Source organism: Suricata suricatta, chromosome 7 (assembly GCF_006229205.1).
Source record: "Suricata suricatta isolate VVHF042 chromosome 7, meerkat_22Aug2017_6uvM2_HiC, whole genome shotgun sequence".
In the NCBI taxonomy this organism is placed as follows: Eukaryota; Metazoa; Chordata; class Mammalia; order Carnivora; family Herpestidae; genus Suricata; species Suricata suricatta.
In genome coordinates this window covers 133408513-133426760 of record NC_043706.1, presented here as the reverse complement: position 1 = coordinate 133426760, position 18248 = coordinate 133408513, and the positions used below count along the sequence as shown (strand labels likewise).

The window sequence follows — 18248 nt, the reverse complement described above, 5'->3', positions numbered from 1 at the left end:
AACTCATTTACAGCAACTCAAGGCTCTTAATATTATCACCCATCTTAGGTTTTATCATGTTCAAGTCTACTTTTTCCATATATTCTCCTATATAAAATATTACTGACTCAAAATAAGTTACATAATGACAGTTCTTCATTAAGTTGCTGAATCTTCCACAATCATTTTATTCCTAACATTCTTTTAAAAGCCCTTTTTGTTAGTCATATCATTTTCATTATCAGCATTTCATTTTGAGCTACAGCTTTCCTGACATCTTTTGAATATCCTGGTAAGACAATTACCAATATTGTTAACTGTAACTTACTCAGGACAACAGCAATCATTCCCCCCTCTGACATGACTCCCGCTCCCTAGAAGGGCTCTGTTTTCAGTGGTGTTCTCTTGGTAAGGACACTAGATTGCAAGCTGCATGCATGCAGTGGCACCAACAACCCTGTTCTTTTCGCTGGGACACCGGAAGAACGTTTAGCCTCCACAATGAGCTCCCTGGCAAACAAAATGCTTCTTTTTTCTGCATGTTTCACCCTATCTTAAATACACTAAGGCAACTGGTTAGTCAATTACACAATTTATTAAACTGAATGGTTACTCTGTTGATATACTTTGATTCTAAAATTGCCAAAGGTTTTGAACACTTTCCATCTGATGTATTAGAAAAGTCGCTCTTATCTGACTACTCCCTGTCTTTAACACTCGTTTTTAACAACAGAAGCTTTTAAGAACATTTACTTCTTTCAAAAGGATCTTATTACTGGGATGCTTGGGTGGCTCCGTCCGTTAAGTGTTGGACTTTGGCTCAAGTCATGATCTTGCGGTTTGTGAGTTAGAGCCCTGTGTCAGGCTCTGTGCTGACAGCTCGGAGCCTGGAACCTGTGTTGGATTCTGTGTCCCTCTCTCTCCAAAAAACAAACATTAAAAAAAAAAAAGGATCTTATTACTGTATCCTTTAAAATTGTGGAGGAAAGAAATAAATAAAATTGTGGAGGTAATCTACAGAGCAATTAACTAAGACCAGAGCTCTCTTTTTTTTAAATTGGTGAGATTCTTCAGACAGAATTAACACTCTCTCAGATTTCTAGTAATTTTCCCTTCAATAATTTGGTGCTAATTTTAAGAATACTACTTTGATTTCACTGCTTCTGCTAAACCTTCTCAAATGAAACTAGATCTAAGACAATCAAAACTGTCACACCTATAGCTGGACAAATCTGTTGTTTGGATAAACTACTCCTTCACTATTATCCTCTGTCTCTTTAACAACTCTGTGATTTTTTTATTATATCACTTACAGCCTGTTTCTCTTCACTAATTTACAACTTGTGTTTTTCATTAAACGACATCCAAATGTTGTACACTGTACTCGACCTTTAAGTCCCTGAATGCTCAGGCAGATCTATCTCCTGACATAAAATACTGCAGAACTCCATTCTCATAATTCCAGGCATAAGTTAACCTAGCCAATACCATTAACATCCATTTTATGTTTACTGTTTGCACGAAAAAGACAAGTTCAGATCCCAGCAGTGTCTTAAAGGTTTGCTATCCCTTTAGTCTAAAATAAACTTTCCCTTTGGGGTGCCTGGGTGGCTCAGTCGGTTGAGCGTCCGACTTCGGCTCAGGCCATAATCTCACAGTTCGTAGATTCGAGCCTTGTGTTGGGCTCTGTGCTGACGGCTCAGTGCCTGGAGCCCGCTTCAGATTCTGTCTCTTCCTCTCTCTGCCCCTCCCTTGGTCACACTCAGTCTCTTTCTCTCAAAAATAAATAAATATTTAAAAACCTATTTTTTTTAAAGTAACTTCTTTGTCTTCTTTATTCCCAATGTCCTTCACTTGCACCTCTACCATTACAGAAACTAGAATTCTGTCCTGTGTTCATATAGATGTATGTGCTCCATTAGAGAAGAGATTACTTGAGACCATATGCTTTTTTGTTCATCTTGTATACATCATTTGTCTAACAATGCTTCGCTCATACTTAAAAATTTTAATAGTATTATTTTAGTGCCAACAAAACGTTTTAGATACTAGGAAAAAGTGTGGTCGGGGGTAATCTGAAAACAGTCCTATACTAAACAATTTATATCTGTGTTTCTCATATAGAACAAAAATAGGCTTTGTAATGAATTAGCACTGTTTTTGCCACTTGATGTACTTTTATCAATTCTTTAGTTTTTTTTTCAAAATTTTTAAAATTATTTTTTAAATTTTTTAATGTTTTATTTATTTTTGATACAGAGAGAGACAGAGCATGAGAGGGGGAGGGGCAGAGAGAGAAGGAGACATAGAACCGGAAGCAGGCTCCAGGCTCTGAGCTAGCTGTCAGCAGAGTCTGACACGGGGCTCGAACCCACGAACATGAGATCTGACCTGAGCTGAAGTCAGAGGCTTAACTGACTGAGCCACCCAGGCACCTCCTTTTTTAGTTTTTTTAATGTTCTATTTATTTTTGAGAGAGAGAGAGAGAGTGTGTGCGAGCAGGGGAGGGGCAGAGAGAGAGGGGGAGACAGAATTTGAAGCAGGCTCCAGGCTCTGAGCTGTCAGTACAGAGCCTGACGTGGGACTTGAACCCACAAACCGCAAGAGCATGACCTGAACCAAAGCCAGACGCTTAACCGACTGAGCCACCACATGCCCCTGTACTTTATCAATTCTAAGATGTGATTTTTCTTTGCGTATTATCCCTGTAATTTATAGGATTCTTCTAACTCCATGGGATGTTATACTCTTGAAGGGATTCAAATTCTTAGCTATAAATGAAATAATGGTGCATCTTAAGACTAAGGATACATGACATTAGCTGTGTATTTTTGCAGTGGATGCTTCATTTCACTAAGGTACAATGGTTTCCTGTAGTGTACAATGGGCATCAAAAAGCTATCTCAGAGCATTAAATGCAATCATGCCTCACAAACCTCCTGCTACACGTTAAGAGCCTAATTAAAAATAGCAATCTACTTTGCCATCGTCACCATCAACAAAAGCAAAATCATCATGACCTTGTTTGATAGGGGATTGCGTGGAGAGGAAAGCACATGAAGTTTCAAGTAGTAATACTAAAACACCACCTCCAGTACACCGAGCACATGCATCCATCTAGAACACATCCTGATAACAGAAAATATAAAGGTTTTGAAAAGGCGGATTTTCTTAGTAATGAAGGTGAGGAAGAATCACCACACTTGAGAAACACCATTTAAAGCGTACAGACAGCAGTAACTCTAAAGACCACAAGGTGGAGCTATAAACCTTTTGAGGCGGCTGCTGCTCCAGAAGCTGCTGTCTCAGATGTTCCAGGTTTTGCTGCTGTAACTGTTCCGCTATCTGATGAAAAATTGAATTGTTCACAGATTCTGAAACATGAGAACTACGAGGAAAAAACAAATGGAAATATATTTTAAAGCCCTGTAAAGATAATGTGAAAATAACTGAATATTCAACTCCCCCAATGCCAATTAAATGAAACACACTCTACTACGTTGTTTATTTTTGAAATATTAAGAGAAAATGGAATACCTCAGAACATTAATATGTTAAAATAGAAAGCTCTCCAATAGTCTTTCAATAGATGGATAACATGTTAAAGATACTCTGATGGAAGATCTGTTATTATGGTCTCACGCTATTAAATACATATAAATTAGTATTTTTTACATTAGAGCTTTTAAGAAAATCTCAATGAAAACACATAAAAACTGTTAAAAGTATTTAAACACTGTCACTTTAACTCCGCCTCTAACTATAAGATAGTGGGAGAAACGGTCTATCAATCAGTACATGTGAAATCTACAATTGTGATTGACCATAAACTTTATAAAACTAATCTGCTTTCTTTAGAAAAGCATTCGCATTATTAGGTATGTTAACAGAAACAGTACTTAAGTAAGAGGAAATAATACTTTAACTATACTCTGGGAAATTCACACCTGGAATACACCTGGAATTCTGGGTGCCACAAGGTAAGACATGAACAAAAAAGAGGGCATCCCAAAAGGGGCAATCAGGATGGTGAGAAGTCTTGAAACAGTTGGAAAAAAGTGTACTTCATCTGCAGCAAATAAACCTACGGGGAAGAATGATACCTAACTTCAAATATTGAAAGGCTATGTCTCAAAAGATAATGGAGCAAATTTGTTTCCTTGCTTCAGAATGCAAAACCAATCAGTGAGTGTTACATAAAGCAAACAAGATTCAGTAACCAAAAATTATTTAATTTCTCATCATAGAAGGCATTAAAACATTACACAAACACCTTATTACAACCATTAAAGGAGATTCTTACATTGTTCAGGACACTGATCTAACATGATCTCAAATATTTCTCTGCTAACTTAATAATTCACAATAGAAATCATTAGTTTTTAATTCAAGTAGGATATATTTACCAACAGGATATATTTGTATTTTTATGTATATAAATGTTTTTTAAATATTATCCCAATATATAAAATTAATAACCTCTGCTTAAAACAAGGTTCCAGAGGTGTTCTCCCCATTCATCACCCCTCTTCCAAACCCCCAACTTCTACACCCCCACTCTCAAACATCCTCTTCCCCACTGGTCTTTTCTCAAACCCCTAAGAACTTAGGGCTGCACAGAACAATTTGAGGGAAAAAAAACCCAATCAATAATCTAAATAAAAATATACAATCTGTATCTTTAAAAAAAAAAAACAGAGGCCCTACAACCCTAACCCTTCCTTCTGCTTCATCAGATATACTCCCAAATACGGCAGACTTCCTAAAGTAGCCACTGACATTAGAAGCAAGCTTCTTTCCTATTACTGAAAACAGTCTTACAATTGAATTAAATAAAGTAAAGCCTAATACAGACACAGAAGATATCACAACTAGATTTATCAATATCTATCAATTTTCCTATAAAGAATTTTGATATATCCCAAATATTTGCAAAGATCTGAGAGTCAAAATAACAGAGAAAGGCAACAAGACAACAATTCCACAATCTTTCTGTAGTGGGAGCACTCAACAGCCTGATTATATCACAGCCCACTTGGTGGTTCAGAAGGCAATGTCCCATCCGATGTCTATATAGTAATGGGAAAAGTTTATGGTTATGAAGAAAAAATTCTTACAGTTGAGAAGCTGAAATTTCCTTTTTAGGTTCTTCACTATGCTCAGAATCTTCCCCAAAATCAAACCTATCCATCAACTTCTAAGGGGGGAGGGGGAAAAAAAGGAGAGAAAGACAAATTACAAAGTATTTCACAAAAAATATGTTACAAATGCTATTCTGAATGTCAATGACATCCCATTAATTTACCTCTACCATTTAATACACAAATGTTTTACATAATTTTATGTTACGCTCTAACAAAGCATTTAACTGAGTAGAACTTTAAAGTACTCTGACATACACTGCCTTATGTAACAAAACAAATGACCACATACGGAATAAATACTAATGCTTTATAGAGGACTGGGATTAAAATAATTTGGCTTCCCAATGGTAATAAAGCTTGATTAAAAAACATCTACAACCATAATCAACGGATCTATTCCTAGTACATTTCTTTTCTTAGAATGCTCTACTGTCTTTTACATGACCAATTTAAAGGTTTTCTTCCATGGGTTAGCTATATACTTTCAGACTATCATGCTAGCTAAAAAAAATCTAATAACAAAATGGATCAACATTTGTTTTCCTAAAAAAGTATAGTAGCAGAAGTAAAAATAATATGGATAATACTTTCAAGGTACTTTTAATATTCCCATGATTAACAAGACTTTGAGTTATACATGAATGATTTTCAACTTTAAAACCATTATTCTTTATAGTCAGCTCTCAATTTATCATAATATTGCAGCATATTGACAACTTGTAGAGAACTGCTCCTTTGAAGTTCCAATTTTGAACAATTATAATTTCAGCAGGTTAAAACTTTAAAATACAGAACATCAAAACTAGTGTATTTGTAACATTTATAAAAGAAATTAAAAAATTCAGAAAACTATCATTTGTCTCAATGGTGAAAATACAGTTTTGCTAACTAGTTATCTTCAGTTAAGAGAGAATATTCTAAATGTTTTAGATAGAGTTCTTTCAGAAGTTTAAACTTTTTGTAAAATTCATGTCTTATACGGTGCAGTGCATATTATAATAGTTCTTAATAAAACACAGTTTACAGAATTAGAATCCACGCGATAGTGTATACAACTGAACACTGCATAAAGAACAGATCCGGCAATGGAATTCCTACCTTGTTGAAAGACACCCCCTGCTCTAAGGGGTTCAGGGTGTTGGCCGCTGCCGCCGCCGCCGTGAGCTGTGCGGTGAGGGCCTGCAGCTGCACCACCAGCCCGGCGTCCAGGGCCTGCAGGATGGAGGGCTGAGGCTTCTGCTGCTGCAGCTGCAAAGTCTGTATCAACTGCTGAAGCTGGGAGGGAAAGAGGAAAAGTTATTACAAACAGTTGCTGAGTGTTATTTATAAGAATACTCACCTAAAACTTTCAGTCAATAAAATTCATCATCCTACAGTCTTTGGAAAAAGGAAAAAATATATATATACATACTCAAAACAACAGTTAATTAAAAAAAATTTTTTTTAAATCCTCGCTAAGTCTGCCTTGCTTCTGAAAAGTCTGAAAACTGTAAGCCCAATAAAGTGGTCGTATCATAACAGGTAAAGAACTCATCATATACAGACTGCTTTTTTTTCCACTAAGCTTTTCATTCCTTCTTCAATAAACTCCCTAATCTCTGTAAAAGAAGAAGCAACAACAACTGCTTCTGCTATCTTTCAGATTTATCATCAGCTAACACATTTCCTGAAAGCAGAAAAGCAAGTAAGAAATCTGCCCCTTGGAGCAATCTCAAAGTCAGGAAATTCAAGGCGAACAGTGCCAGCAAGTGGTGAGAGCAAATCCCTGTTCCCCCTACGCACCCATCCTTTTTGTGTTTAATGTTTTTTTGTTTTTCTTTCTTTCTTTTCTTTTCTTTTTTTTTTTAATTTTTCCCCCCATTTTTTATTTATTTTTGAGAGACAGAGAGAGACAGGACAAGCAGGGGAGTGGCAGAGAGAGGGAGACACAGAATCTGAAACAGGCTCCAGGCTCTGAGCTAGCTGTTAGCACAGAGCCCGATGTGGGGCTCGAACCCCCAAGCCGTGAGATCATGACTTGAGCTGAAGCCGTACGCTTAACCGACTGAGTCACCCAGGAGCCCCTCACCCATCCTTTTAAGAAGAAGAAACAACAGTTAAGATCCTGAAGATCTTATAGGTAGATAAACCCTACATACATCTTACAAGTAATTAATACTTTCCTAAAAGATCTAAACCTGAGTTAAATCTGAATATTACCACTTTAGAATAGAAACAAGAAATGTGTAATGTTTAAGAGAAGATCAACTTTTAGTGGGAGAAGGTACAAAAGCCTTCCAAGATGAAAGTAAGTAATTACAGGCCTATCTAAAACAGTGATATTAAAAAACAAAAGAGTCATTTGGCTATCAAATAAACAATTACTGCAAGTTACTAACGTGAGAGCAAAGAAAGTGATACAAAGATATATGATAGGTGAGTTACTGCACTGAGGAAGCTCCAGAATAGACAGAATGGAGGGGGGAGGAGGGGAAAGGAGGAAGGTAGAGAAAGGAGGAAGGGCCGGGAGGAGTTGGGGGAGGGGAGAGTGAAGGGGGTTAATATCATATTTTCTGCTTTATACATTTTAACTTATTTCTTTGGACATCCCCATTCTTCCAGACAGCACTGTTACTGTTTCAGTCAGGTTCAAAGCACAGCAGTATCCCATGTTTCCCTTTACTCAAATTTCATGTCTGATTACTATGTGTTCTTAAATTTCTTTGTACTGTTTAGTCTGGAAAGATCACTTCTGTCAAAAGGATTTATTTTAATAGGTATCTTTTAAAATGAGAACATTTGCTTTATGAATTATTTTCATTTTTTAAATGTTCTTACTTATTTTTGAGAGAGAGAGAGATAGCATGAGCAGGGAAGGGTCAGAGAGAGAGAGGGAGACACAGAATCCGAAGACAGGCTCCAGACTCTGAGCTGTCAGCAATGAACCTGATGCAGGGCTCGAAATCACGAAATCATGACCGGAGCTGAAGTCGGATGCTCAACCAACTGAGCCACCCAGGCGCCCCTATGAATTATTTTCAAAATATCGTTATCATAAAATTAATAATTTGATGATTTTATCTAATACCCAATTTCGTTTCCCAATTGGTTTTTACATGTTTAAAACTCTAGAATAGTCCCTTTTTTCTGAGATTGTCCTTCTGAGTCTACAACCCTACTATTTTCACATATTCATTACTTCCCTTCCTTTATCATTGTTACCAACACTTGCTATCTCTAGGCTTCCTTCCTCTCTCATCCATTAAAGTACTGTTCAGATCATGTGACTTCAACATAGAAATCTGTGGCGATTCCACGCTGTCGAGCCCTTTGTTCTTCAGCCTACCGTTTCTGTGTTTTGAAACCCAGGCCCCACATTTAGGTTTACCACTTCAACTCTGTCATCATTATCTCACATACACAGGCCATCTTTTCCTCCAGCCATCGCACCTCTAGAAGACCTTCTGTACACCCAACACTGCTATGCTCTATACACTATTCATTCCACAAAAATGGACTGAACATCTGCTACCTAAACATCAGAGACACACAAGTGAACAAAATGGACAAAAAAAAAAATCCTTATCCTTGTAGAGCATACATTCCAGTGGTAAGAGACAGAAAATGAACAAAATAAATAAGTAAATTATATAATGTAATAGAAGACAGATTATATAATAGAAAAAGGGTGCCTAGGTATCTCATTTGCTTAGGCATCGAACTCTTGATTTCAGCTCAGGTCATGATCTCCTGGTTTTGTGCGATCAAGCCCTGTACTGGGCTCTGCACCAACAGTGCAGAGCCTGCTTGGGATTCTTTCTCTCCATGATCATCCCTTACTTGCCCACGTGTGCTCTCTCAAAATATGTTTAAAAAAAAAAAAGCCCCCCCCCCTTTTTTTTAAAAGGAAGAAGGCAGATAATAGAAAAAAAGAGGATGGGGTGAAAGCATGTGCAGTTAGGAATGTGCAGTTTTAAATCACTTTTTGAAAGATTACTGCGGTGATATTTAAACAAAAACTTACAGGTGGTTGAAACCTTATGAATATCAGGAAAAAGAGTTTGGGAGGTTTTATTGCACAGATCATAATAATTTGATTTTTAAAGGTCAAGTGAAAAAAAAAGGGTATGCTAAGAATGAGCTGTCTCCAAATCCTACCATGCCTAGTTCCATTTCAAGTCTCACTTCAAATGCTACTTCTCAAAACCACCTTCTCTTGGCTACTCTCCCTAATGGTGACCCTTTCTCCCAAACCTAGTCATCCTAAAAATTCACTTTAACTTATGTGTCACTATCTCAAGTTTTATGCTTTTTTATTTATCTCCCCTAAGAAAGACATCTTTCCCAAGACAGAAGACTTCCCTGTCTTGTCACTGGAGTGACTATAGCATCTAATAATGCTTGGCAAAAACTATGTGTTAAATCAATATTTTAGCGTAAAATCAATTTTTTATAAAACAGCACATAAAACAATGCATTACTAAACTAAAAAAAAAGCAAGTTACAGGGTACTCGTGTGATCTCATTTTCACATAATAAGAAAACACATATTCTTTAGGTGGTACATTATGAAAATGAGCTCTAAATCATTGATCACTGTCCATGTAACAAAGAAACTGCTCACCTGTTGGCCTTGAGGACTCTGTAAGATCTGAGCTACAGCGGCCAGTGTATCTGTATTTGTTATCTGAGACACCCACGGATCCGGCAGCCCCTGGACCACATTGGCTGGAGTGACAGGTGTCACAGGAGTTCCTTTTGAAAAACACATCACACCCACCCAAACAAATATGTAAAGTAAATAAATAAGACTTGAAAAGGTAGAGAGATTTGCTTTGTCACTTTTATAAAATATATACAAACTTAAATAAATGTTTTTATTTTATTATATAATTACGGAATTAGGTAGGGTTAAAATAAAATACCAAAAGGATCTGTCTGTATTTGTCCTCATTAACTAAGCTACTTTAAAAGGGCCTACAGTGCTTAAAAGTCATTACAAATCTTACTAGAAAAAATTCAATGACATGAGAAAATATTCAAAATATAATTTAAAAGGTTATAAAATAGTACATATAATGTAAAGCTATTTTTGTTTAAAATGGACGTGTGTGGGGATGTCTTGGTGGCTCAGTCAGTTAAAGTGTCCAACTCTTGGTTTCCGCTCAGGTCATGATCTCATGGGCCATATGGGGCTCTGCGCTGACAACACAGAGCCTGCTTGAGATTCCCTCTCCCTCTCTTTGCTTCTCCACCGGTTGCTCTGTCTCTCTCTCAAAACAAATAAACTTTAAAAAAAAGTGGATGTGTAGGTGTATGGACACACAACAAAAACTAAATATATATCAAATGTTAAATGATGATAACAAATTTTAAATGTCATTTAAATATACTTCCAAAAACAGGATTTTGAGATTATTACTAAAGCATTCTTGGTTCCATTAAATAATTTTTTCAGGGTTCTTTATAAATATTAAGTTCCCCTACTATATTGTGAATATTGAGTTAATTTAGATGCAAGTTTAAAAAGCTACACACAGTCTAAACCAGGAAAAAACCTAAGTGACAAGCTAATTTCCCAACGTTCATTATTATGTTTTTAGGGATTTAAAAATCTGGCTTTTTAATTTTTAGAAAAGAACTACACACAAATATAAAATCTGAGTTTATTTTTCCTTCAAATTACATTTCCTTTCAGTTGTCTAATGCTAGATGAATATGAATCATCACCTGAAAACCAGGAGTAGAAGACTCGGAAAACAACCCCCCACAAACGCGCCCTACCTGGGGTGTTGCTCATGGCCGCCGTGGTGCTGGCCAGCACGGGCGTGACGACGGGGGGAGGGATCCCCGCGGCCATGTCCAGAAGAGGCTGAATAATCTCACTCTTAAACACGTTATTCTTCTGCCATAAGTTTAATACTCTCACTATTTTACTCTAGAGGAAAAAAGAATAACAATGTTTTAACTTTTTGCTTTCAAAACCTTAGCACAATCATTTCAGAGACTATGCGAGCAGTGGATGGGAAGGACAGATTAAAACACTCGATAATACTCTCCACCTCTGAAATCATGTTTCTGTAATTTTGCATTTGCTTATCTTAACACACCTGAAAACAACTGTTCATCGATATCGATACACAAGGTAAACGAAAGCTACATTTAGCAAGACAAGAATGGCAACAGGTTTCAGCCTCTCCCCAAGGCCTGAGGAGATGGGGGGTTATGGCTGGACCCTGTCAAGGCTGCCGAGGTGATCAGGATCCATCTCAGCACCAACGCTGTATCTACAGGTCATTTTAACTTTAAACACCAAACTTCAGGACAGAGTCCTTACCCTACATGACTTTAAAAAAATTTAATACTGCAATCAAACTATCAGAAGAGTATACTAAATTTCCAAATCAACATCCAAAGTAAGTAAAATTCTAGTATCTTTGAACACACACACAAACTTTTTAATTCTCTGTCAGGTTCCGAAGCCTGCCTTTCATCTGGTTGGAATATTTATTCACTCAGACTGGCGGACTTAGCAGTGTGGTTTTGGGCACTGATGAAACTCCACTATAACAGAAGAATTTAAAAGCAGTTCTTTTCTAGAAACTGCTTGGCAGACCCATGTTTCATAGATATGTTATAGATGCATATCAGCTCAGGTCAAATATCAAAACACTGAATTAGTTTTGTGTGAGACTAAATAAGCTTTCAGTATAATTCCAAGAGCTTCTTATAGCCAGTTTGATACCAACCAATTGCTTCAAGAAGTTTAAAAGAAGGAAAATCAACTACATCTCTCCACTTTTAAGAAGATTCTAAGAATCTCAGACCGTGGATAGTGTAAGAACTAACTATTCAAATTCAGAATTATTTAAAAGGTAACAAAATGATAAATTAAGATAATCCAGAGTCTCATTAAGACCAAAAGCTAATGGACTGACTTAAAAATTAAAAAAGAACAGCATACCTTGTCATCCCCAGGGCAACGATATAAATTCTGGAAAGTGCTAATGATGTTATTACTAAATCTGGGTGCAAATACATCTTTTTCTTGACCAAACTGATGTCGAGATTGTCGTACAATGGAGTCAATAACATACAGTCCAGGTACCTTGTATTCTGGTTTACACTGATAGAAAAAAGAAGAGTAGGAAGGGAAGGAAAAAAACAGGTAACATTCATTAAAATCCTATACAAGTACAAAAACAATGCTTATGTAGACATAACGAATATTCAGACACTGACGATTCCACACCATCTGTCTCTAGAACAGCATTTTAAACAATCTACTTTGGCTACTCCAGACAACCCAGTTCAACTGCCAACCACCTAGGTTCTAAAATAGTACCGCAGAACTGGCGTGGATGACAAATAAAAGGATAAGGCATTGTTATTAAAAAAAATTTTTTTTTTGTTTAATGATTTTGAAAAGCCACAATGAAGGAAGCAACAAATTTAGGAAAGAGCTCTAGAAAAAAGCATGGCCAACATGCATTAGACTTCATCTAAAATGTGTAACAAAAGGGGTTTCTGTACTAATGAAGGGAAAAAAACTAGGCAAACTATAACACTGTAAATACACCAACCCTAAAGTCTCAAAAGCCTACTCAAACACCACACCTATGAGAAAGAAACTACCATTATGATTACAGGAATCTACCCTACAAAAATATTTTTTAGCTATTCCACTGATAAATATTTCTCAACATTCTTATCCTCCACCCAAATGGAGGAATATAATCCTCCTGCCACAAGCTTTTCTAGCCTATCTGATTAGGTGAGCACAATGAAGAATCCTTTTACTATTAAGCTTACTGCTCCTGGTTTATCATCATATCCGGAAACATAAGAAAACCTGCTTCCCAAGCATATGTTACATCACATGGAATCAGAGCTGCAAAAAGCAGGACTTTTGGGTGTAATTAGGTAAGTATTTCACCTAAAGTAACTTCCTGGCAATCATATTTGGCACTAAAGTACAATTACATTCTTGAAAAAACCTTGGAAACTCAAGTACCAGTAAGAAAAGCATCCTCAACCCATCCCCAACACACACACACACACATTCTAATGGCATTTTCAGTGCAGACAATGAGTGATTTCATTCGGCAAAAAGACAAGATGGTGCTTCATTCATTCCTTCAAATACTTTTTTTTAAGTTTATTTATTTTTAGAGAGACAGAGACAGTGTGAGTAGGGAAGGAGCAGAGAGAAAGGAAGAGAGAGAGAGAGAATCCTAGGCAGGCTCCACACCATTAGCACACAGGCCAATGTGGGACTCGAACTCACGAAGCCATGAGATCATGACCTGAGCCAAAACCAAGAGCCAGACGCTCAAGCCACTGAGCCGCCCAGGCACCCTCTTTCAAGAACTCGTTAAGAATCTTATCCTTAAGGTCTTTATTTAGAAAATGAGAAGTCCTTCAGCACCAATTCACAAGTACCTATTGCAACATTCTGTTAAGAACTTGAAATATTTCATAGAAGGACACTAATGTTGGTGTTTGGATACTGAAGTTTTAAGTTTTACCTACCTAAAGGTTAAAAATATCTCTTCTGTTGAAAGTTAAAGTTTTTTGAAAGTGTAAAATAGTTTTCCCTCATGTTCCAAAAACACTGAGCTTATTTGTCCTTCAGTTCATGTATCTGGCCAAGGCTATTTTCCTGATCACCATACATTCAAGGAAACAACAACTTAACCATGCAAATAAAGCATCTTAGTAAAGAGAAGAAAACTTTAAAATTTAATGAAAAGCAGGACATCCATTTTGTTAAAATGTATCTATTCCCTAATGCCACAAATAAGGATAAGTGATTATTATTTATTAAATATTTTATTGGCATTTTAATTTTCCTAAAGACAAAATAATACGACATATTATTTCATAGAAATAAAGACTGAACAGAAGTTGCTTGAAAGAGCTTCAAGAATTAACACTGAATGGTAAATAATGAATGTACTAAACTTTTTAAAAATGCATCTTTTTCTTTGATTTGTAACAAAAATCAGATAACAAACTCATAACACAGAAGAATTATGAATACATAAGACAATAAAAGGACCCTTCTGGCCTAAGCTTCAAAAATATATTAGCAGTTTAGTGTTTCTTCATACACAGTAACTTTAGACATACTATATATTATGATGTTGTGGGATTTTCCTTCACTTGTAGAGTAGGCCCTTTTAGTCACATAAAATGACCAAAAAAAATTTCTTAAGTATGACAATGCTTTAAAACAACTTAATAATTGGCAAACCTAGCTAAATTACCAACTAGAAACCTAAGGAAAAAAATTTTTTTTAAACTTGAAATGTTTTTTCAATTTCCTCTCCAAGTTCTTTTTTCTTTTTTTTTTAATGTTTTTTTATTTATTTTTGAGAGACAGCGTGAGCAGGGGAGGGTCAGAGAGAGAGGGAGATACAGATCTGAATCAGGCTCCAGGCTTTGAACTAGCTGTCAGCACAGAGCCAGATGTGGGGCTTGAACCCACGAACCGTGAGATCATGACCTGAGCCAGAGCTGGACACTTAACCAACTGAGCCACCCAGGCGCTCCTCTTCAAGTTCTATGAGTACTGAAAATGCAATAATTCCTCAGACCTTCCACTGGTACGAGGAAGTTTTACTCTTTAAATAATAAGTATAAATTTATGTCACATTAAGTTTTCAGGTACAAAGTCTTCAAACTACATTCTAGTAATTTCTAATCTCTTGTGCTGCAGTAATAGTCCTTTCAAAAGGGAGACAAAGACTGTAACACAGGGAGAATGCACTTTGAACATATGTTGTGATTTCCATTCTAAAGTTATCTAACCTATTATGTGAATACCATCAGAGTTAGAGTTTTCTGACAAAAAACTCTCTGGGTGACTTGGACCACATACTTTGCAACATATGAACTAATACACAATGTAAGAACTCATTTGGTTGAGATCACGATCAAGATGGCAGAGCAGCAAGGACACCCTCAGCTTGTCTCCTCCCTGAAACGCAGCTAGATCAGCGCCAAACCATTTTGCACACCTAGGAAATTGATCTGAGGATTAACACAACAATCTGCCTAACTTGGAGCCACAGACCTCAGAAGATATGCGGTACAGAGAGGCGAACTGGGGGAGAGAAAAACCACTGACAGTAGAGAGCTATTTCTGTGACGAAAGAACAGAGAAAGGGGGAGAGTGTGGCGCATTGGGATAGACAGAAAAACATTCCCCCGAAAGTGGCAGGGAGAGAGAAGAGTGAAAACACTCGCAGGGGACTGAACAAGATATCTGTTCCCCAAAAATACTGACAGGAGAAGAGGAGAGGGTTTCAATACTATCAGGATTTATCAACAGTGGAGTGCAGAGTCTGACATTCTAGAGCCCAGTGCCTGGCTGTGTTCTGGCAAGGAAGAGGGCAAATCCCCAGAAGCAGGCAGCAGGGTCTGAGGCGTCCTTGAGCCACATGGGAAAAAGCTTTTCCTCTGCTTGGAGTGCATCTGGTAGAGGCCATATGGCCTCCCCGCAGGCAAAGGTCCCAGCTGACCCTGGAGAACAGCCACATTTGCTAATATTGGGATAGAGGCCAGAGTGCAGGGAAACTTGGCACCAGCTGTGTGCTGTGATTCGCCATAATCTCTGAACCTCTAATGATGCGCAACCGCACAAACGTTTTCTGGGTCAAGCCAGGACACAGCCATTCCTCACCAAGAGCCTCCCCCAGAGAGTTAGTGCAGGTCCGAGCCATGGGAGTCTCTGATGTGTGGGGTTTTGAAACACAATCCCATTTGAGGTAAAACTCGGAAAGAGGTACCGCCTGGCAGACAGACAGCTTGGACATGGACAGGGTTCAGGCAAGGAATGGATGGAGGCCAGAGACAAAGGAAGAGTGCTTGATTGCTGGTCACTGAGAGCAGTAAGTTCCTGTGCCAGAAACTAGGTAGCTGGGTAAAGCCATTTCCACCTCTCCTGCAAAATGTGCACCACACTGATCCACACCAGTAAGCTACGCAGCGCCACCTAGTGGAGACCAGAGCCATTACACAAGCCCCACTCACTGCTCCCTCCCGCACATTCCCTAGAAGACCAGCAGAAGTCCCTCTACCTGTTTAGTGTACAGACCATGGAGGGGTTCACAGGTTCAGTTCTCAGGGAAACTGAATGTAACTTCATTCAGGTCTCATTCTGTTTGTGGACTCATGTATTCTTTTTCTTTCCTCTTTTTTTTTGCTTCTGCTTTTGTTTTTTCCCCCCTTTCTTTTTCTTTAATATAGGAGAAAATTTTATTTTTTTTAATTTACTGTGTATTTTTAATTATTTTCTACTTTATTTTTATTTTTTAATTTGTAATTCTATTTTTTATTTCATTTTACTCTATTTTATCATATGTATTAAACATTTTTTCTTACCAGTTTTTTCTTACCCTTTTCTCTATTCTATCAAGTTTCTTTCAACAAGCAGACTAAAACACACCTAGAATCCACCTTTCTTTATTTGATTTTTCTTTTGTCTTTAATTTTTTATTTTATTAATTTTTTTCCTCTTCTAAAATGCAAATGAAGGAACTCACCCCAAACGAAAGAACAGGAAGAAATGACAGCCAGTGGCTTACCACAGGTACAAGCAAGAAGTGTGAACTAGACTTCAGAATCACAATAATAGGAATACTCGCTGGGGTTGAAAAAGAAAAAGCAAAGAATTCCTTTCTGCAGAGATTTAAAAAAAAGTCTACTTAGAACGAAATAAAAAATGCTATAACCAAGATGCAAACTCAAATGGATTGCCACAATGGCAAGGATGGATGAAGCAGAGCACCAAATCAGTAATCTAGAAGATAAAACTACAGAGAATAACGAAGCAGGAGAAGAGGGAAACAAAGACAAAAGAGCATGATACCAGACATAGAGAACTCAGTGACTTTTTAAAAAGGAATAACATCTGAATCATAGGGGTGCCCAAAGATGAAGAGAGAGAGAAAAGGGAAGGTTTATGTGAGCAAATTATTGCAGAAAACTTTCCTAATCTGGGAAAGGACACAGACCTAAAATCCAAGAAGCACAGAGAACTCCCATTAGATTCAACAAAAACTGACCATCACCAAGGCATATCATAGTCAAATTCACAAAATGCACACAGGAAAGAATTATGAAAACAGCAAGGGAAAAAAACTCCTTAACGTATAAGGGAAGCCAAATCAGGCTCACAGCAGACCGATCCAGATGCTTGGCAGACCAAAAGGAGTGGAAGGATATATTCAATGTGCTGAATCAGAAAAATACAAAGCCAAGAGTTCTTAATCCAGCAAGGCTGTCATTCAAAATAGGAGAGATCAGGAGTTTCCCAAACAAAAACTAGAGGAGTTTGTGACCACTAACCCAGGCCTGCAAGAAATGTTAAGGGGGATTCTCTGAGTAGAGAAAAGACAAAACAAAATGAAAAAGACCCAAATCAACAAAGACTAGAAAGGATCAGAGAACACTACCAAGTCAAGAGGTAACAAAATGCAACTAAACGCTCCATTCAAAATACACAGAGTATCAAAACACATAAGAAAACGAGGCCCATCTGTATGCTGCTTACAATAGACCCTTTTGGGAGTGTTTGCTGTATCATTGGATTTAATGAAATGTTTAGAGGTGCAGTAGGCATGACTTTGAGTAGATAATGAAAGAAAATGCAAAATGCTTATTGATTTATGATGTGGTTTCATCTTAGCTTGGGCAAACCATGCAGTATTTAATACATAGTGGCAGAATATTTACTATTGAAGCTTGAAAAGATCTGAGTTCTTTGTGTGCAACCTTTCATTTATGCATGTGAGAGGGTTATCATTTTTTTAAATATTTTTACATTGTAGTACTTGTTTTGCTTGTTGGTGGTGTTTGCTTATTTAATACATTCTGTCAAGGACAGAAATGACATGCTGGGTTTTTTTTCCCCCCTAGGGAGTGTGTCTTGGGTTTTTCCCTTATTATTTTCTTTACTTTTTTTTTTCCCCTCTTCTTTTTATGGTGATGTTTAATTGAAGTTGCTTTTACAGCACCAAAGACTTAATCATCCATTTTCTATATAAAAAGTAGCTACTTTTTTGCATGGACCTCAAGTATACTGTAGTATAGAGGTGGAATTTAAGGAAAGGTATTAAGCAGGCTGTGTTTTAGCTTATG

General features: G+C 37.2%; 1 protein-coding gene across 2 annotated transcripts in view; it reads right to left on the bottom strand.

Annotated features, from left to right (window-relative positions):
- Positions 1-18248, bottom strand: part of SCAF8 (SR-related CTD associated factor 8) — a 90043-nt gene that overhangs the window by 25331 nt on the left and 46464 nt on the right. For both annotated transcript variants that reach the window (XM_029944050.1, XM_029944051.1), the window contains 6 exons: positions 12067-12228; positions 10887-11040; positions 9727-9857; positions 6222-6398; positions 5097-5176; positions 3250-3367 (listed from right to left, as the gene is read on the bottom strand). In XM_029944050.1, coding sequence (XP_029799910.1) covers positions 3250-3367; positions 5097-5176; positions 6222-6398; positions 9727-9857; positions 10887-11040; positions 12067-12228 — 822 coding nt within the window. The remainder of the gene's footprint in view (positions 1-3249; positions 3368-5096; positions 5177-6221; positions 6399-9726; positions 9858-10886; positions 11041-12066; positions 12229-18248) is intronic.